The sequence below is a fragment of the Embiotoca jacksoni genome, unplaced genomic scaffold (genome assembly GCF_022577435.1).
Source record: "Embiotoca jacksoni isolate LCO1_2020_lvr unplaced genomic scaffold, fEmbJac1.0.p SCAF_11, whole genome shotgun sequence".
Classification (NCBI taxonomy): domain Eukaryota; kingdom Metazoa; phylum Chordata; class Actinopteri; family Embiotocidae; genus Embiotoca; species Embiotoca jacksoni.
In genome coordinates, this window is record NW_027185241.1 from 10,373,317 (window position 1) to 10,394,849 (window position 21,533).

Here is a 21,533-nt window from a genome sequence, read left to right on the forward strand (position 1 = left end):
CATGAGTTGGAGAGAAAAAACAATAAAGCACTTGTTTGGGTTTGCCTCTCACTGCTTTTCTCAACATATGTATAATTTCTCATTTTTTTCTTTTTGTCTCTCTCAGTCTTTACCTTCATATTTTCCTCATTAAACATAACATTGTCTTTTTCTCCTTTTTCTGTAGCTGTCTCTCTTTCTCTTTTACAATATCTCCTGTATATCAATTGTCCCTCCATCTTCTTCCTCATCCATTAACAGGAAACCAGTGAACATGAATAAGACGCCCATTACCTACCGGCAGGAGAAGAGCCATATGGGCTCCATGGAGCACAGTTTCACGGACCAGAGCACCCTCCAGGAGGATGAAAGAATGGCTCTTTCCTTCATGGATGCACACACTTGCGGCACACGCAGTAAGACTCACACATATGCAGGACCGTGTACACAAACCTACGAGCTTAGCATAGCTACACAATGCAATTTCAAAGTTGACGCACATCATCCCTCACTTTGTAATCTGATTGGCCGTCTCTCAGTCCCTCTATAAATGTTTCAATTTCAGAGATACTTATCATCCTGTGTGAAAAATATTCTTCAGTATGAGTTACCGTCAGCTATTCACTCGCCTTCAGGAATCTTACAAGATTTCAAAAAAAGAGAGTGAAGTAACCTATTTGAATCAAAATAAATGATTTGTGATTCCTGTCAGTGCTTTTCATCTTGATCTGCTTTCTAATATGGTTGGTATCACACAGAAGGAAAGACAAATGTGTTTACTCCAAAGTTGGTACAGATCTTGGTCCGTTTCACACGTTATCTGAGACAGAGCTGCTGTCCCATCTACATAGGATCTATTATGGAGACATCTTTACCGAAGCAAACCTTATCAAAATGACATGCCTGACACATGCTGTGCTGTGCGTGTCAGCATTGGCATGCAAAGGGCCATTATGTGACACTAACCCCAGTTAACACCAGTGGGTGTCATCTCAAATTAACATGCAAATGTTACAAAAGTCTGTTAATGTGTTATTACATAACCTGTCTGGGTCTTGAATCTTTATCCTCTGGATTCTCACCAAAACTGCAAATGTGTGTTTGTGCGGTCCAGGTGATGCTCGTAGTTCAGTGAACGAGGCCAGCAGCCTACTGGGAGGCTCCCCGAGGCACCAGTGTGGACGCAAAGGCTCCCCCTACCACACAGGGCAGCTCCACCCCGCCGTCCGAGTGGCTGACCTCCTCCAGCACATCAATCAGATGAAGACCGCCGAGGGCTACGGCTTTAAGCAGGAATATGAGGTGTGAGGGCACGATTACACTCTTTCCTTAACCTCTGACATGATAAGATATCGTAGACAGCTTTTACTGAACAGCAGTACAAAGTGTTGCTGCTGGTACATTAGTGTTGAGTATTGAAAAAGATGGTTTGTAGGAGCTTTGGAACTTTTTTCTAAATTTTAAATATTTCCTCAAATTTAAATTACCTTTAAAATCAAATTAACAAGTATAATCTCTATCAGAAATAAATATACCATCTTTAGCAAGTTGTTTGCTTAATTTCATGTAACCTTGGGTACCTTCCCTTCCTATAGAAACTGTTTAACTCTTTTATCATACCTGATGGCAGCTGGTGTTGTGACTGGCAACACCTTCTATTTTTTACTTCCATGTGAAGGTTGTGTAGTTAACGTCAAGCACATGAAACTTACTGAATATTTTTTAATTTGTTTTTATACCACAGCTGCCAGTGATCCTATAGCATCCTGGTTTTCAGGGGGGAGAGAAGTATTTACGGCATTAGTGCTTTGTGTAGCATCTGTGAAATATGTCACTTTAAATCAGTTGTGACAGAAGGACTTTAGAGTTGTGAAACACCTCAGAAGTGGCATTAAAATTGACTCAAAGACATTCAAACACGAAGCAGCTCCACCTGCTTTTCTTAATTATGCACAAGGTAACCGCCTTTATCGAAACTGCTGGTTGTTGTATATGACTAATGGGCACCTTGTTGTTACTTATACAATAGATAACTTAACTAATCCAACTGGGCTGAAGTCACAGCAGAAAGCCGCTTCCTCTGAGGGTTTTCCAGGTGCTTCCACGGGAGCTGGAAGGTATCATTTCTCGAACGTGTCCTACTTTTACCTCCCTCAGCAGAAATGGTTGACCTTAATTGGCAACATTGTTAGTGCTGCTGGCTTTGCTCAAAGATACCGGCAGGGTCTAAGCTTGTATACTCGGTAGAGGAAGGTACACTGGTGAGTGGTGCTCGTGGTGGGAGAAACTGATGTCAAGCCCCACATATGCCAAAGTGTGCTGTGCAGTGGGTTGGAAATCAGCTCAGTTTGATGGAGGTTAGCACCTTCAATACTCAGGCCACCCTGGCTCACCTCATCCAGATGATACGGTGGTAAAATCCTTAAAGTGGAGTCGTTTTGTTATCTTTATTGGCCGGTAGTATGTATGCTGTGGATAACTGCTAGCTTAAAGAGCTTAAAGAGTTCTTGTGAGTGGTGTGGGAGGCCATCAATCTGACATCATCCATGCGCCCTCCTCACCATCCACGGAAATTAATTACCAAGGTTAAAAAGGCATCTGGATCACACCATTGCTGTGCATATGAATAAATCATCCTCATTTTGGCCCAGAGAAGACCTCTGTGGTGACGGCAGGCCTGATGAGGTTAAATGTCTCGAGCTCTACTTAGTGAGTCCCCTGTCTGCTGCTAACGGACTGCAGCAGGGGTGGTCTGGGAAGGCTTAGTGAGAGGGGAAGAAAGATGAAAAAGGCGAGCAGGGAAAGATGTGTGAAAGAAAATGTTTTTTGGCTTCCTGTTCTCTCCAATAGCCAAATAACCATCTACTTTCCTAGTAGCAATACTAGTTTTTACCTCCTTCTGCAATATATGGTGCAATGTAAGTGCTCTAATTTGTAGAGGAAATCTTCAGACTGCGATGCACAGAGCAATACTGCCTTGAACTGTGCCCAAGTGCTACATGTTGTCTCGCAGAAATACATCCAACATCACAAAGTATAATTTTGTGCTTGATGTTGGCTGCAGGCAGTTTGGCTCTTTCGATTTCTCACATTGGTGATGAAAATATTGAACACGTAATAACACAGGATTCACGTTTGGGAGCACAGACCTGGTGATGCTCCATAATGTATAACATTGGTAATTTTATATATTGTTCTTACTGTCAACAAATCCTGTGAAAAGAGTAAAGTCAACAATTAATTGATCCTGCTGACGTATTTTCTATGTATCCAAAGCCTGGTTCAGATTATTATTACAGTTGTACTGTAGCCTTGGCTTTGAGACTTACAGAAATATTACAAAACTATCCTTCTATCATCTCAGAAATATCGCTAATATCCAAAAACACAGAGAAACTATTGCATGCTTTGGAATAGTCGGATCTGGGGATCTGTGGACATTTTTAAAAGAAACCTCAAGAAATATCTTTTTAGGTTTGCTTTTAATTGAGGTGCCTTGGGTTTTCTTGTTTAATCTTTGTTTTACAATTTAATTGTTTTTTCATCCTTGTATTTTTAGTTTTTTTTTCTTTTTTTTATCTTACTCTACGAAGGAACTTGGGAAGCTTTATGTGAAAAATTATATGCAAATAAAACTGATTTGAATTGAGTAGTGGGATAAATTCATTTTTGATTTTACACCTTTTCAAGTAATTTGTTGACAGTAAGAATTTTTTTTTTTTAGGAAATCATTCAATTTATCCTTTAAAACTCATTTGGATCAATTTATTCAGATGTCCTGTTGATATTGCTGTTGTTGTAATTGAGTAGCCAGGTCAGTTTACCATGCACTCTTCCCATTCTGCCTGCATCACATCCTATGTTGTAAATCTCTTGAGTTTCCTTGGCAGATCACAGTTTAGTTATTTATTTATTTTTTTACTCCAATGCACCGTGGGGGTTTAGTCCTTGATTGAACTGTAAGTACAGACATGTTTCTTTTGCTGAACATCACTTATTCCCCTCCTCCTGCTGTAGCGGTTGCTATCTCTAGTGGTATGATTCAGAGTACATAATGAAAGGCGCAGACCTCTGAATACCTCTCCCCAGTGGAACGATTGTGGCTGAGAGTTCAGCTCACACCCTGGGGAGAAGTCCGTCTCTGTCACCCACGGCCGATGGCATTCATGAAAAAGAGAAAACATCTTTTGTCTCTGGTTCACGGTTTCCCCCTCTGGAACTCTGCTTGTAGACTCATTAAACTGTCCCTCACGGGCAAAACACACTCCACTCAAAAAATCAATACACACCTCTTTGTGTGTTTTTTTTTCTCACTGTGCTAAGAGTATGTGTTTTGATGGAGTGTCTCGCTTTATTATGAAGGAAAATGATGCGCAGTATCATATTACACTCCCTTGGCAGGTATAGGTTTTTATTTCCCTGAAGAAAACCTATGTTCTGTAAAAGCATTGATCAAGAATTTACAGTGAGCTTTAAAGGGGGCTTGTATGTGTGGCAGCTGCTGTCACTACAGTCATATTCCCACTGCAGAAAACTTATGAGTAAACAACAGCGGAGCTTTACTCAAGAACTCAAAACTTTCATTATTCCGCTTTGCACCTTGAGGCTGAGCTTAGGAAGGATGATGGACTCGTTCACTGATTCAAAGCTGAGTTGCAGCATGGGCTACTGAATTACTGTGCTCATTTAAAACAACACACACACACACACACACACACACACACACACACACACACACACACACACACACACACACACACACACACACACACACACACAGCATTTATTCTTTTTTTGACAGGAATATCCTGTTCATTTTTCTCAAAGTTTATGTGTAACATATCAGACATCTCTGATTGGATTTTGACTGAATGTGGAGGGAGATTATGAATCTCATCACAGGGAGATTCAAAATTCATTGGCGTCTTAAAAATGACGGGGGTTGAAAAATAACAGGTCAAAGCAAAACAGCATCACAGCGAAACAGAGAGGGAAATTGAGGACAGCAAGTCAGCCATTCAATTGTTATTGCAGGGAAACAAGGCACATAAAGAAATTACTTTCAAATACAAAAAGTGATTTAAAAGTGTAATAACGTCAATAGTTCACAAATATAGTTAACGATGTCATCATTTCTTTCATCTCATTTTACTCATTTTGTGTGATCCTCTTAACCAGCCCACTCCACTGATCCCTGCCAGCCAAGGTTTCTAATCAATCCTCCACTCCTCTGTGTTGTTTTCCTTCCCTTCAATATACTTTCACAGTTTTTCTTCTTGGTTTTCACCTCTTCCTACTTCTCCCTTCCCTCCCGAGAACTAAGCAGAGAAGCGGTGGGAGAGAAACAAAGATACCTCAGAGGTCTAAATTCAAAAATCGAAGGGAGGGAGAGGGAAAAAAAAGAGGAAAGAGGTGATGAAGAGAAGGAGAAGGAGGTAATGAGAATGAAGGATACAGACCAAGAAAGGGAGCGCATGAAAAGAGGAGGGAAAAGTGAGGAGGAGGGTGTAATCCCAGGCAGGATTTGGCTGGTTCTTGGCTCTCTGCAGGGGGAACTGTGTTGTAATCCCCTGCTCAGCATGCAGACTTGGGCAGAGTTTCACCAAATACCTCTAGTGGCTGAGAACTGCTGGGGGTAGACTGGTATGGATGTGTGCGTGTGTGTTTTTGTTCCCAGATCTGAAGGGGCTGTTTGCAGGCTTAATTTGGCCCCAGAGTGACTTACGATGACTTGTGCGAGGGAATGCTTGCTGGTGCATCCATGCACACAGAGAGATGATAGCGAATGTGGAGATGTGTTATAATACGGCTAAGCAGTCATCCACGAGGCAGGTGGTAGACAGTTGCTCTGCCTTCACTCTCATTTTACCACACAGTGATTGGTATATACTGTACAAACATTCACTAAATTAGACAACAATAAACATCAGCCATATTTAATGTAATTCTGAAACAATCACACATGAAAGGCAAACATGTGTTTTTCTTTTTTGGATGACTGTGTTTTTTTTAATTCTTTGTAACCCCTTATCTATGTGTTATTAGTTATTTCTATATGCTGTACAGTATGTAAACCGGCTCAAATTAAAGCTAGACCTTGGCACTTAAATGCATGTATTTATTTCAAATGAAGTACAAACAAAATGTGTCCCAATGCTTAAAGTCTGGACTGCATGCTTCTGCCACTACCTCTGCTGTGACAAAAATTAATTCTCGGATTATTTTGATGGGTTTATCGCTGGATACTTTCATTGACACTTAAAATTCAAACCCAGTTAAAGATTGTAGGTGCTGAAGGTTTTAACAAAAATAGCTGCAACTGGGGGTCTGTGACTCACAAGGGCTCTGGGATCAGACGAGGACTAAATGAAGCTCTCGACGCTGTTTTCATTAATTACATATCATGCATGAAGCAAGGAACCTCTCCCTGTGACACAGTGGCTCTCGATCTAAGCCTCTAAGCCCGGCTGATGGCTCGTATCATGCTAACCACAAAACACATTTTTCTTTTTCACCTAGAAAAACTAAACTGCGATTATGTTTATCTGAGATATTTGAATGGTTCCTACAGCGATACCTCTTTCCTGAAATCTGCAACAAGTGTCTCTTTATCTCTGTAGAGCTTCTTTGATGGCTGGGACTGCACAAAGAAGAAGGACAAAACCAAAGGGAGGCATGACTCCTTGCTGGGATGTAAGTAATCATAAAACATTTAATGCTGTGTGAAAAGTACAGAAAAATCTTGTGACAGCTTCGACATTTCATTGCTCTTTTATTTGTATCTGTCTCAGATGACCGCCACAGAGTGAAGCTCCACCCCCTCCTGGGAGACCCCAACTCAGACTACATTAACGCAAACTACATTGATGTGAGTCTAATCCTGTTTTTCTGCCTCTGTTCAATGTGGGATACAAATATCCTCTGCTGAGTCTGTATCTCTCACACTCTGCGCAGCCACAGTCCATCTCTCTCATCCCTCTAAAGCCCACCAGTCTGCTGCCCCACTTTCACCTGGAAGCTTTCATCTAATCAGACACCCTTCCCGGCAGTGTTTTGCCAGATGTCATGGTTGTCAATTGCTGTACTGGATCCCTGACCCAGACTACTCTGCTATCACTTTTATTAAAACAGAGCAGAATAAATGCATTTTAATGTCTCGCAGAGGAGATGAACCTTTCTGTAAGATGCTACAAATCCCCATAAATTAAATAGACATCATTAATGTCATTCAATCTCTGGATGGAGCCGAGAGATGATCCTTTCCACTGTTCACCTCAAATGTCACACACATGCAGTGCCGTGGAAACATTCTCACTGATCATATAAAATACATATACATGTTGCTAATGTGTCTCACACAGTCTCATTCATGCGTGTTCTCATTCATAAAAGCGAGTGGAGGCTGTGTTTATTCAGAGAATAGAAGTGCTTGCATAGATGGCAGCAGTTAGTTAAGTTATTAACAAAAGCATTTAACAAAACAGAAAACCTTCAGTATCCTGCAAATATAAACCTGTATTTTAGTTCCCCTGTGAATTATCTACCATAGCTGCTGCTATTTATTAGAGCGATGTCAAGAGAAGTCTGGCAATCTGATACGATTTCTTTATCACAACAGATTTATTTTCACGCCTGTCATTGGGAGTACTGTAAAGTAAATATGGCACTCTGTGAGAAGTTGAGGCGGGCTGATGTACTCCCCTTCTGTTTGAGATTGATAAGAGGTTGAAAGATCTCTGTTAAAAGGGAGAAAAAAGGAGAAGAACATTTCTAGCTACATATGTTGACTTGATTTTATGTGGATTCCTCGTTTTGGCCAGATTGTATCATCAAAATGCTGCACACTACAGAGCTGTTTTCCTCTCTTTTATTTCTCTGTAGAGAAAGGCCATTGGTGAGATGCTTTTAGAGAGTTCATTACAATGAGAGGGCATTAAAAAGCTGGCCTGCTGTTAGGCTCTAGTTATTGTGAGGGTCTCCATTAGTGTTTAGGGCACAGAGGTGCAAGCATTAGAGGAAAAACACCACTCAGCAGCCACTACAGTGTCAGTGTCAGTGATGTTACTCCCTGAAAAGGCTGACCCGCCAAGCTGAATTGTAACTACTTAGCCACCACAGCGAAACATATTTTGGACAGCCTGTGATTATTTCACCAGAGGTTAAATGGAAAAGTTTTTCCTCCCTCTGAAACATTATTGTGCTCTTGGAACAGCGTTTCTTCTTTTTCTGTCACTTAATTTCTGATTATTTGCTTTGTTTTAGCGTATGTTGCTTGAAGAGGTGCAGAACATTGCATATCTTGAACAGCTGCTTGCACTTATTGCAAATGGAGAGCAGTCAAGTGCATCGTGGCGGGTGCCAATTTACATTTTATTTGCGTCAAAGGAGTATCAGGGTCTTCCTGACAAGTGTAGCACGGCCACACAATCAGAAATATACACACATAAATACACATTGTGTCAATCCGTTTGTTTAAAAAACAGCTTTACTATCTTACGCTTTTACTGAAAATGAAGGCCCCGAAAATCAGTTTTCTCATTCAACTTCATAGCCTACTATTAGCTGTGATTTCCTCCAACATTTTCTGCCAAATTTGGAACAGTTCTGGTTGTTTTTGGCATTTTAGTTTTTGTCTTTGCTTTAATGTTGAAGTAGGCGGCGCCTCGATGGAAAAAGGTGATGTCAAGTAGTTAGTTGGGATGCAGCAATCACAGTTTAGCAATATTTGAATGAAATGGTGAGGGTGCTTCCACATTGGATTGATCTGTGCCGTGCCGGATTCGGCAGCATTTCCTTTGATGTTCTGTAATATGCTCACATCATCAACAACTTACAATGATACACGGTAAAAATAAATCCATTTGAGTGGGTTTTTACAACTGACTTTATAACAGAGTACTACTGCTGTTTTGGGGGCACTCTTGCTTGTCTTCAAACCGCATCTGTCAGACAGTCAAATCCAAGTGAGATCTGCATGCATACACAGATTTTTGAGGAAACAGGCAGAGCAGAGAAGTGCTTTTTATCTGTTTGATAAAGTGACAGACAGTCGAGTATTGTTGCTGTCATACATTCATCTGTGGTCCTGCTTTTGGTAAAGCTAGCATTCTCACCTGATGCGTATTACACCCGAGTACACTGGATATGGACCCCAGTCTGGCTCTTACAAATGGACCTGAGAATGTGTACGGTACGCAACGTTCGCAAACATACGATGCAGAGTTGTAAGTGGAAGCACGCTTACGCTTATGCTTACTTGGGGCATGAGCCTTAGAAGTTTTCCAGCTTTTGGCTTTGTGTCCGTGCTTTACGACCTGCTGCACATTTCCCCTGCTGGCCCTTCACGTGTTACCAACTGACTTTACATTATGAGGTCGTGAAAATAAAACCCACTTTTCTAACTGCTGGTGAGGTTTTACAAATATGAAACCTTCCTGCATTCATATAAAAATAATACAAATATTGGTTGCAGTTGAAGCTGTCCTGTCAACAATGTCACATAAATCTCTTTTACAATGGTGGTCAACTGTATGTGGAATATGCTTTTTGGGCCACAGGGCATTTTTTCCTTATAAGTGACCACTGGGACAAATTGACAGCAAGGCTGAGTGGTGGCACCGCATCAGCTGTGTTAATACATCCAGGGGCTAACACTCGAAAATAAAATAAATCTTGGAATCTCTGCTCCGAGGTTACATTAGCAGCTTCTAACATAATGCCCCAGTCTCTGAACCAATGTTAGCAAACCAGTTATATTGTGGGTAATTTAAGTTTTGACATGTGAAGAGAATACATGGAATAAAAAACACAATATTTCTGGTTCTGCTGTATGAATTTTGACAGCACCCCCGCATTTTCTTTTTTTCAGTAGTGCATCATGAGTCTGACACTGTCAGAAAACTCTTTTAAACTATTTTTGACAAAGTTTTCAGGGACTTTAAAGAGTAATAACTCACATTATTTTAAACGTTATTTGTCACAGTTTATAACCTAACTCATGAACTAGTTCAGATTATGTAACATGTCCTTCCAACTGTGTTGTAAAGGCTGTTGGGACAGTTTGAAAACAACGAGCTAACCTTATTTTCTTATTAGCAGCTTATTGCATGTGTGAGACAAGTTAAAAAGAAAGAAACTCTTTCATGTAAATTGAAGGAAAAGTTGAAGCAAAAACAGACTTCATCAAAAAGCAACGGCCCTCGGTCATAAACTCACACAAAGCTTACATAAACACATATGTGCACACACACAGACCTCCACCTGTCTGTAACCATAACTACAACTTCTTTCATTAACTAGCCTATATGTCTTCTTTTTCTACTCCTCACCCCACTTCCTCGACCTCGGACCCTGTAGATTCGGATTAACAGGGAAGTAAGTACTTAACTGCTCATTCTTCTGCCTGCCATTGCCCTCTTTTTTTTTTTCTATTTCCCCTCTTCTCTTCCAACTTCCCGCTTCTCTTTCCACTGTCCTCTATCCACAAATGCTCAAACCCCTGAGGGTTTCAGGTTTGTGCACATTTTACAAAAAAAAAAAAAAAAAAAAAAAAACACACCCTTTTAGCTAATGATTTCAAATGAACACAAGGAGATGTGTCCTCCCTGGATAGAGGACCATGCTGTCTTTGTTAGTTCTCATAAGTGGCCAAGAATCAGGAAGTTTAGTTTCTATGGCGACAGTCTTAAGGGGAGGAGTGGTGGCATTCATGCTGATAGAGTTTGGCCAGGGCCTGAGGAATTGTGGATAGCAGGCCTCACAGCACTGGTCATCCATCTCCATTTCAAACATGTCCTCGTTTATCTGACTGGATGCAATTCAGCTTAGCAATCCATCAGCAACGTGGATGGACTCGACATATTAGGAAGATGCCCTCTGCACAAAGATTAAAAAAAACGTTATCAACATGCGATTCCCACATCCTACTGATTTGATGAGAACCGGTGGGCTTGGGAGTTTATTCAGATTATTCCTGACCTGCCTTCTCCATTCCACAGACTTATGTTAGTCACGTAATTGTGGCATCAATTATCCCTCCAGCTGCTCCTCTCGACAAACCACAACATCTATGTGGTTTTCTAGGGGATCTTTTCATAGAGTTTCAGAATCAAGTGTCTCCTTTACCTTGAAAGGTTTAGCTAAGTGCTTGTGTTCAAGAGGACTTCCTTTGAACAGTTTGCCCGTCCTGAAAGTGTTTACCCATCAAAGTCCCTCAGGTGGTCTCTGTCGTGTTTATTCCCCTCGAGACTGTGGAGGTGACATCTCATTGGTCATTCATACTCACCTCATACTCACCATATGAAAATGTCTGTCATCCATATCAAAGGTTGTTACAGCCTTTGATATAGAGGTTTTCAGAATACCTTGCTGTACCAATCGGATTTTGCTGTGGAAGGCTGTTTATGTTCGTTTCGTGCATTTATTTGAAACCTGTGTAAGACGCTGGTCCACTTGTTTGACTTGTGACAAGAGTTGCAGAATCTCAGAAGAAAAGTTTACTGAAAAATCTCTGTTTTGGTTTAATTCATCATCCCAGATCAAGTTTGTAGTGCATCTTCAATGCAAACTGATTTGTTTTTATGAGACGACACAGAGAGAGAGAGATGGATAAATAAATCGGACACCTGAAATTACAAAGAGTGCGCCTTTAGTTTCTTTATCATATCCTTATTAAACTGTCACAGGGATTTGGGTGTTGTTCACTCAACAAGCCCGGTGCTGTACAAATAATATTTTCAGAGATTCATCAGCAGTTTATCAGGATGCAGTGTTTACCATGTGTCGCCTCAACTGCTCCAAACGATCTGTGGAGTCGCTGGGGGTGAAAACATGGTCTGGAATCATCAATAGGTTGGGCAAATCTGGAAAAATTACACTGGAAACACGTTTCCCAGTTGCAGAGTGGGTCAGTAGGAGGGCAGGATGCAGGGAAGAAGGGGAGGAAAAGGGTGAGACAGAGAGATCCTCTCGTACAGCTGTGCTTGAGGCGCAGATGGCTTACTCAGCATGTCATCCCTCTTCTCTCTTTCAGGGCTACCATCGATCCAACCACTTCATCGCCACTCAGGGTGAGTATCCCAGCAAAGCTATAGTGTGTGTTTGTGAGTGTGTGGATTCAGTATGGGGAGTACCTTTTGTTGCAGTGTAATAAATTGAGGATGATTCAACCAATGAGCCTTCTCATGCACTGTCCCCTGACAAAACCATCTCTCTGCTAAATCCAAAGGTATGACTATCAACCCACGAAGGCAGTGATGGTGACGTCACTGAATTATTCATGAGAAGAGCAGAATAATTAAACACATTAATTATAGCTTCTCAATCTCTGTGACACGTGGAGCGGTGTGTTTATTGTCAGAGAGAAACCTTTAGTTCACCCTCTGTTGCTCAAATACAAAGTCGCTTCTGATGGACATGGACACTTGGGCTCTTTATATGTGTGTGTGTGTGTGTGTGTGTGTGTGTGTGTGTGTGTGTGTGTGTGTGTGTGTGTGTTAAAAATTCCCTTGTACTGTTTCTGCACCCAAAGGGAGAGTCAGTTTCTTGGGAGCACCCTTCACAAAGTCACTCAGGGTCTGCTTATCTTGCACCAGCTTCTCCTCACAGAGAGACACAGAGAGGCAGATGAAACTTGCAAGAGACAGAAAAAAGATGTCAGCTTTGTTTTTGTCTTCCTGTCCTACGTGATCCTCGTTTTAAAGTTGTATCTCGCTTCCTAAACGTCTCTTCCTCGGATGACAGTGAGTGACTGGTGGTCCCTAGGGCTTTCATCATCATGCTACTGCTGTTGTTTTGTCACCCATCACCCCCTTCCCTTATGCCTGCCTGGAATTCCCAATAACTTTATTGATGGCACAATCTTGAGAGATCAGTACCCTGCCATCTGAGGAAGGACACTAGGGTCGCAATAATACGCGATTTCACAACAGCAAGAACTCCCTTATTGAGAAAGTGGGCCTTGATGCTGCCATTTTTGTCTTTTTCTCTGTCATTTCTTCCCCTCTCCCTCCAGGACCAAAGCAGGAGACTCTGTATGATTTTTGGAGGATGGTGTGGCAGGAAAATTGTTTCAGCATCGTCATGATCACTAAGCTGGTGGAGGTTGGCAGGGTAAGTTGTGTGCACTCTCTCCTTCTCCACCTCCTGTCACCACAGTGTTCAGAGCTTAAAAACTGTTACACTCTGGTGCTGATGTCCCCAATTTATGCAAAACCACAAACCTGTTAACTGTCTCAGATGGTAAAGCTGGTCCCCTACTAATTTTAAAGTTGGTGGTTCAATTCCTGATTGTTCCTGTTCACATGCCGAAGTATCCTTGTGCAAGACACCGAACCCCTAAGTTTCCTTCGATTGCAGACAATTAGTGTGCAAGTGTGGGAGGCTGAAATTGTAAAGTGCACAAGTGCAGACCATTTACCATTTAATGCACCAGGTAATTTTGGGAAACACATTTTTTGCTGAACGATAGATGAGAAGATTAATGCCACTCATGTCTGAGTCCTAAAATAAAATGAGCAGTCAGTTAGCCTGGCTTTACACAGAATGTAAATAGATAACTGTGCAACTGCAATGGAATCCACATTTTGAACAGCTTAAACAAACTTCACAGGGGCCTCCAGGTGGATTTTTTTTTTTTTATCTTGATTGGACAGAACCAGATGAGTTCCCTCCTGTTTCCTGTTTAAGCTGAGCTGCTGGTGGTAGATTCATATAATTTACCTTACAGACATGACTGTGGTAATAATATCCTCATCTAACTCCCAGCAATATTTCCCAGCATGTCTTACAAAGACTGGGCAATGTTACCTTATCATAGTTATTTGTCACATAAACCTTGGTCACAGTCAATTTAATAGTTAATTTAACAGTAGTACTAGTAGTAAATGTAATTTTATAGATTGGGTTGTTTAACACCATAATCTGTTCTCTGTAGTTCTCCACTGTCTTCTATGTATCAAACTGTGTATCTCTGAGAGTCATATTCACTGATTCAGACTCATGCTAAGCATTTGCTGAAATTACAAGAAACAAGAAAATTCGCATGTCTTGTTACTTTAAATAGCTTAAGTGTTTCTGGCCTGGTTTCCTAACAAAGGTTCTTACCAGATTAAATCATTTTTGCATATCGAGTAGTGTTTGCAAACTCCTGTGCAATGGACTGTTGTGTCAGAGAAGTCCCCGGGTTAGGTGTGTGATTTTCTGCTCTTACCATGTTGTAGTATTTGCATATAGCTTCATCCTGTTTACTGAAGCCAAGTTAGCCCACACGACTGACTTGTTTTTTTCCATAGCAGCTCTGCACCAGTGACTGGTTCTATTCTTCCAACAATGGGCAGATTATGCTTGCTAGTCACAAGTGTGGGTGTGTGAACATAAACGTAGATGGCAAAAGCAACTGCTTGTTTGTTAATAAGCCATGATTTGATTTGCTGTGTTATAGGGAAAGTTAAAGCAGCTCCAGGGCATTAAGGGTGAGCTGACAGAATTATTTCATGGAACATATTCACATGAGTAAAACTGGTTTGGATAAAAAGTAATAATATCAATTATTAATCATTTGTATTTGATTCATGGCGCAGCTCTATGTCTAAGTGTCCCTTTAACTTTCTGTACAATATTCTTTTAGTGGCATTTGAGCAGTAGCAATCATCAAATGCATATTTTTGATCAGTCTCTCTGCGCTATTGTTGAGTTTTTCATAGAATGCGTACATTTTACAGAATTGCGTCATAGATTATCCCCTGTTTGTCTGTTCTGACAAGATCATGAAATTGCACTGCTGTGTTAGGAATTTACATGATCATTGTAATGATTACATAGTTCATAAAACATGCCATAAAATACTTGTGGTGCATATAAACATATTCTGTCCAGCAAATCCAGGGCTAATGTCTTGGTATATACACTGCATACCATAATGTAGCACCAATATTTTCCACCTCGCATGAAGGCATGTACTATGAATTCTACCATGAGTACTCCATCCTTTTCAGTCCAGGCAAGATAAACATATTACCTCAGTGGATGGTGAAAATTACCATTTTTCTAGCAGTAGCCCTTCATCCAATGTGGTTCTCCATCCTGACAATTCTGGGAACAGTCAGCAAATGAGAAGTGGTCTGTGTGGCTGAATCCAAATAACACCTCCATTATGTTAAAAAAAAAAAAAATCACATCTGTTGTGCTTGGTGTTGGTGAAAGAGATTGCTGCCCTCCTGTTTATTATGCTGCCTGTCATTATGTGATTTTTGGGCTCTCCTTTCTTTGCCCCCCCACCCCCAAGATAAAATATCTGCAAAGGAACAGGTTGTATTTGTTTTTCTGCAGCATTTGAAATGGAACCTCTACCTTTACTTAATTTCATTTCTCTATGTTTCTATTCTAAGGAATAAAGTTATTATCATCACTTAATTTGGAATTATGATCACACGGGTAATATGCATTTCCTTTGCTCTTAAATGAGCTGTTAAAAATAATCCAGTGAATACTTTTTAAAGAGTAAAATCTTGTTATGCATTCACTTTGAATCGTATGGCTAAATTTCAAATATGATGTAAAGCGCTTTCAGTCCCATGAAATTCAAAACTGGTGTAAAGAAGGATGTGAGAGGCGCTCTTAGGTTTATCCAACAAATTCTAACTTAAGCTTGCAATCCATTACTGTCTTCCTGTTCATAAGAAAAGACGACAGCCATAGTGTCCATTGTGAAGTGGGTTTACCTTGTAGTTGAGTGGCTGGACTGATGGTAAAGATGATGTTCTCCATCCAGTGATACTATTATTTGCTTGAGTTGGCACCGATATTATCAACAGGAATGCAATAGAGAGAAAAGACGGTTTGTTGTTTGACAACACTCAAATCCAGATTTAAATGATAAATGCACAGCTGTGTACAACATAACTTAACAAACCTGGTTAATCTATCCGCCTAAAAGTAATAGAGTAAAAGTGAGGGGGGTGACTTGTGTCATTTATTTACAACATGTTGAAAGTAATTGGATAAAAAAGTAGCAAAAAGACTCCAAATGTTATAGACTGTATTACGTTTTGAAAAGTGATGTTGAAACAGTAGGGAACTTTCTGTTTTACTTTAAAAAAAAAAAAAAAAAAAATGGAGATTCAGCCCAACATTTCTCTGTCAAACCGACTGATTCATGTTACACACACTACAGTTTTGCAGGTGTGAATTCAAGGAACGTCAACACAAGGTTCAACTCTGTTGCTTTGCTGTTTTTTAAACAGGTGAAATGCTGTAAATACTGGCCTGATGACAGCGAGATGTACGGTGACATCAAAATCACTCTGCTTAAGACGGAGACTCTCGCTGAATACACAGTTCGCACCTTTGCTTTGGAGAGGGTGAGTTTATCTCACATTTACATTTTCCCTGCCCTTGTTTGCCTGACGTCTTTGTTGTTATTTGATCTAAACTCAATTTGTCACTGCTCTTTCAGGGTAGAACGCAGTCTATGGTGCTGCATGCTGACATGTTACCTGGTAAAGGAATAATTAAAATTAGAAGTAGTCTATTAATAGAAGGGATTAAATACTTGACAGGATTTACTGCTGATGGACACGAGGTCCACATGTTAAACTGAGAGGTATTAACACCAGTAGCGATGTGAATGCCCCTGCTGTCTTTCCTACGTAGCTGTTACAGTGTTGTGCCCCTGATGGCCTCCATCCTGTCAATCTCCTGGGGGATCTCTTATTGGAGGAGCTCGGAGCAATACTGGAGTGACAGTGGCCCAAACACAGCATTATCATCACACAGTCACATTCGCTCTCTATGGGCACCCGCTGCTGCTTATTCAAATCCGCATGAATTTGGAAACTGGTGACAGATGTTTTTTTCAGAGCTCTTTTCCTTTCTTTTATTTTTTTGGGATATCTGTCTTCAACAAATCTTTGCCTTGCGTCGCTTTACTTTGTCATCTCTGTACAGAGGAAGAAATTGCTGCGTGACTGAAGCAGTTTCCCAGCAGAGAGGAGAAACCTCCCAGCCCTCCATGAGATCCCTAGAGCCTCAGTAATTCCTTTTCTGCACGTCTGTCACACTGCAGCTGCTTTTAACATGTGATGCCCACAGGCCTAATGTCCTGGAGGACCTAACATCCCACATAAATAATGTCCTAGTTGTCCTCGCACTACCAAAACCAAAACAATTGGTCGCTTCTATCATGGAGAGGGGTGGGATGTCTCAGAATGGATGGAAGCACATCTTTGGCGAGATCAGGGGCTGTAGGGCTATTAGGGCTTTGATGCCAGCCAGTATGTAGTGCTTTTACATGAAGCGCTTATGTGTACCGTGTTTCTTTTTACAGAGAGGATACTCAACCAAGCATGAGGTACGTCAATTCCATTTCACGTCCTGGCCCGAACATGGGGTTCCCTATCACGCCACTGGACTGTTGGCTTTTATACGAAGAGTGAAAGCCTCCACCCCTCCTGATGCTGGCCCTGTGGTGGTCCACTGCAGGTACCGTGATGCTTAGCAAGTGTTGTAACCAAACATGTAATGGCATTTTTTTTAATATACAGTATAGGAGTGTTGTGAAAATGTATTTTTCACAGTATCATAAACAAGTAATATCCTGTAGGTAGACTACAGTTACTACAGTGCACTGTGTCTGTCGAAGGCTGCAGCTAGCATCGGTAGGTTATTTTTTGTTAGCCTTGCCAGCAAGATTGCTTGTAGCAAGGTGGCAGTAAGCACCATGGTGCCCCTATTGTTCGCTATGTAGTAGCTTGACACTGCCTTGCACATTAAGGTGGTCCTTCAGGATCATTTCCTTTTGTGCTGATAACCTGCACTCCTGAACAGACTGCATTCTGTAAAATAGTAGATTATTTACTGCTTTAAGATTACAAAGCACCTTGAGCTGCATTTCTTGTATGAAAGGTGCTATAAAAATAAAGTTTATTATTATTATTATTAAGATTATGCATTTTTCCTCATATAAGACGGCCTTTCGTTGCAGTGCGGGGGCAGGCCGAACCGGCTGCTACATCGTGCTGGATGTCATGTTGGACATGGCCGAGTGTGAGGGTGTGGTGGATATCTACAACTGTGTCAAAACCCTCTGTTCTCGACGCATCAACATGATTCAGACCGAGGTCAGGACAACAGCGCTGCCCAGAATCCACTTCACAGTCACACTGAGTCCGATTCTCTTGCACATGTTCCACATATTCAGCAGGTTACATCAATGGCCATAATATGGTAAACTCTCACTGCTCAAGAGCCGAAGAAGAGCCAGGTTTTTAAACATTTGTTTTTCCCTCCTTGTTGTTTGGAAATTCAAAGAGCGAAGGGAGTATATTACCATACTCCCACTCTGGGACTTATGTAAAGGTCATTGCAATAGTTTTAGAGAAAAGACTCACATTGTCTGTCAGTGTGCTGTGTAGGCACGTGCTGTTCTTTAGATCCGCAGATAATTTACATATTCACCCCTTATTATGTAAATCCAACACTGAGTTAACTGTTTATTACATTTGTAGTTATTTGCAGGGGTGCGATAATTAAATGCGCACTGCGTGTGTGTTGTTTTTTTTTTTTACTGAGAAATATTCATTTATTCTCCAGGAGCCTTGATACACCACGAACATTAAAGCAAATGTTTAATTCAGAACAAGCCAGGTTATGAAAAATCTTCTTAATATTGTTTGATTATTTATTCACATGTACATACAGTATGTTCCTAACCTGCTGCTGTCTCACCCTGCCTCTTTTGTAATGTTTGTTTAGCTGTTTGCAACCTCCACACACACTCTGGTTTGTTATCTGAAACCCACCGTAGCTCATGTATGCCTACACTTGTGTACATCTAAAGCACTGAATTATGTTGCCTGTTTTCCTTTCAGGAGCAGTATATCTTCATCCATGATGCCATCCTGGAGGCCTGTCTGTGTGGAGAGACGGCCATCTTGGTGAACGAGTTTGTGGTGACTTACAAAGAGATGATGCGAGTGGATTCCCAGAGTAACTCCTCTCAACTGCGGGAGGAGTTTCAGGTCCGTCTTTGGCTGGATAGCCAGAGTCAAACATATTGATCATCTACTGTATACCGTTGAGAGAATATTGTATTTGCTTGTGTACTGTATAGTTGATCTAAGTTAAAACAGCCTTATTGGTATTCCGACAGTAACATAACACTAAAAAAATAATTACATGTTCTCTTTGGTTGAAATCATGTACTTAATAATACAGGCATTTAAAAATTAACAGATAGTGCAGAAATAAATAGGATAATTGATGTATTATTACAAGGAGATGTTAAGTTAAATTTTAATTATTTTTGAAATCCTCTACCTGGTTGATAGCAATGTGCTCTCAGAACATTTTATTAGGTCTTTATTAGGAGAGAGGAGAGCCAGCTGTGTTCCCGCACGCTTTACCCACCACCTCCATCCACCACCCTTTGCTGCAGTGCTCAACCAGCAGCAACATTGATTTCAGGTTTAGCATTTCAAAGCGGTACAGGAAAAACGCTCATGCTCCTCCTTTAATTTTAGACAGTTTTATCCTTATATAATATACATATGGTAGAAATTATGTTGGATGTATTGTTTAGGATTAGGGGATGGTGATGTAGGCGGTCAAACATTCTGATTACAAATTGTTACGTCTTCATAAAGAAAAATATTAAATCCTTCGCTTTGATCTTGTAAACTTATCCCTTTGACATTGATGTTGAAAGCCTCTCCACCACCCAATGAGCTCCGTTTGCCTTTTACTCTCCCATCCGGCAGACGGCAAACAGCCAACCGGTTGTACTGAGATCAGCAAGTCACAGATCTATTATTGATGCTGTGTATTAATGATCCAAATATTTTTTTCATGTTGTCTAATGTAATTATGGCTAAATGAACAGAGAGTTCATCTAAGAAAATTGGTATGCACTATTTCCTTTTGAGATTTTTTTTTTTAACTTAATTACATTCAGCTTTATTATGCCGTGGCCCAATTTATCCTTTAATCTTTTAAGTCAGTTTGTCAACTTAATGCTCCGAGTATTAAAGATTCTTTCAATTGGCATTATTGGATTTTTTTTTTTTTGGCGTCATCTGTATCCCTTTTCTTGTCTGATTCACTTATTTTTGTTCCTCCTCCTCTTCCCTAACATCTCTGACTCCTCGGTTGTGCCTCACCACTCCTCACACGTTCCATCTTTTAAACGCTGTCTTGAATTTCACTTTATCCTCACCTCGCTCTCACCCGACCTCTTTAACATTTCCATTTGCAGACGCTCAACTCCGTGACTCCCCACCTGGACGTGGAAGAGTGCAGCATTGCTCTGTTGCCCAGAAACCGAGAGAAGAACCGCAGCATGGATGTTCTGCCGCCTGATCGCGCCCTGGCCTTCCTGGTTACGACAGAAGGGGAGAGTAACAATTACATCAACGCTGCTCTTGCTGACAGTTTCCACCGCCAGGCTGCTTTTATTGTGACCCCTCACCCTCTGCCGGGCACCACAGCTGATTTTTGGAGGCTGGTTTTCGACTACGGCTGCACAGCAGTGGTTATGGTCAACCAACTCAACCAGTCCAACTCTGCCTGGGTGAGGTCAAAGTGTTATATACTGTTTTATTGCCATTGATTTGTTGATACTACAAAGAAAAACAGACATAGTGTTCAATCACCCAGCAGCCACTGTTTGCTGCGCAAGTTTTTACTTTCATTCTCAAAATTGTATGAACTTTGCTTGAGATTTTTCCTGACACCCTGCCTTCACTGTTTCTCTATCTTACTGTGCTTGAGATTAGTTCCTTCATGCCATTTTGTTGGGCTTTGATCCCTGACCACATTGATCTCAAGGCATGACTAGATAACACCCGTCCCAGTTTCTACTATCCCTCTTTAAGATCCATTTCTGAATATGAATAATAGGCTTGCATTCCCCTACAGCCACATCTCAGGGTTCCTCTTGTTGCCGGCCCACTTTTTCTCATGCGCATACAGTATGTCTTTCTCTCTACTGCAATATTCCCTGTTCTTACTTTAACACTTACAATAATAGCAATAATTACTGAAAACATAACACAAAATGTACATTCAGGATTCACTTATAAACTCAATGAAACACTAAAAAACAATAACAACCTGTTAAAAGTCACATGAACAAATGGAGCTATCGCACCATTTTCTGATTAGGACAGAAGAAAGGATGAGTACCGAACTCAAGTACACATGAAATGAAACTATGTCAAATAGACATAACAAGCTTGCAGTAGTATTACGGGAGCTCAGACCAAGGCTCTGATCAAATGTAACTTCCAGGTTTGTAGCAGAAGGCACAACATTACTCTGTTGAAGAGCCAAACGCTGGCACAGTTTGACTACAGACGTGCTCAAACATCTCCGTTCAGTTGGAATTAAGCTGAAGGATATTGGCAAACATCCACTCCTTAATAGCAGATAAACAGTTGGGCAGAGTCAACAATGTTGCTGAATAATTCAGTCTGTGGAACAGGTACAACTGTCTGAGGAAAGGAAGTAAAGAAGGAATAATATTGGAACCAAAGTGGTTTCTTGTGGGACACCACACAGGG

At 40.9% G+C, this 21,533-nt stretch overlaps 1 protein-coding gene across 4 annotated transcripts in view; it reads left to right on the top strand.

The window, feature by feature from the left end:
• The window catches only part of ptprub (protein tyrosine phosphatase receptor type Ub), a 162,935-nt gene that overhangs the window by 131,291 nt on the left and 10,111 nt on the right, over positions 1-21,533 (top strand). For 2 of the 4 annotated variants that reach the window (XM_069143102.1, XM_069143104.1), the window contains 12 exons: positions 241-395; positions 1,094-1,281; positions 6,600-6,672; positions 6,771-6,847; positions 10,336-10,353; positions 12,011-12,047; positions 12,992-13,089; positions 16,221-16,337; positions 17,303-17,457; positions 17,960-18,095; positions 18,846-18,995; positions 20,228-20,542. In XM_069143102.1, coding sequence (XP_068999203.1) covers positions 241-395; positions 1,094-1,281; positions 6,600-6,672; positions 6,771-6,847; positions 10,336-10,353; positions 12,011-12,047; positions 12,992-13,089; positions 16,221-16,337; positions 17,303-17,457; positions 17,960-18,095; positions 18,846-18,995; positions 20,228-20,542 — 1,519 coding nt within the window. The remainder of the gene's footprint in view (positions 1-240; positions 396-1,093; positions 1,282-6,599; positions 6,673-6,770; positions 6,848-10,335; positions 10,354-12,010; positions 12,048-12,991; positions 13,090-16,220; positions 16,338-17,302; positions 17,458-17,959; positions 18,096-18,845; positions 18,996-20,227; positions 20,543-21,533) is intronic. The other 2 variants (XM_069143103.1, XM_069143105.1) reach the window with 1 other exon arrangement.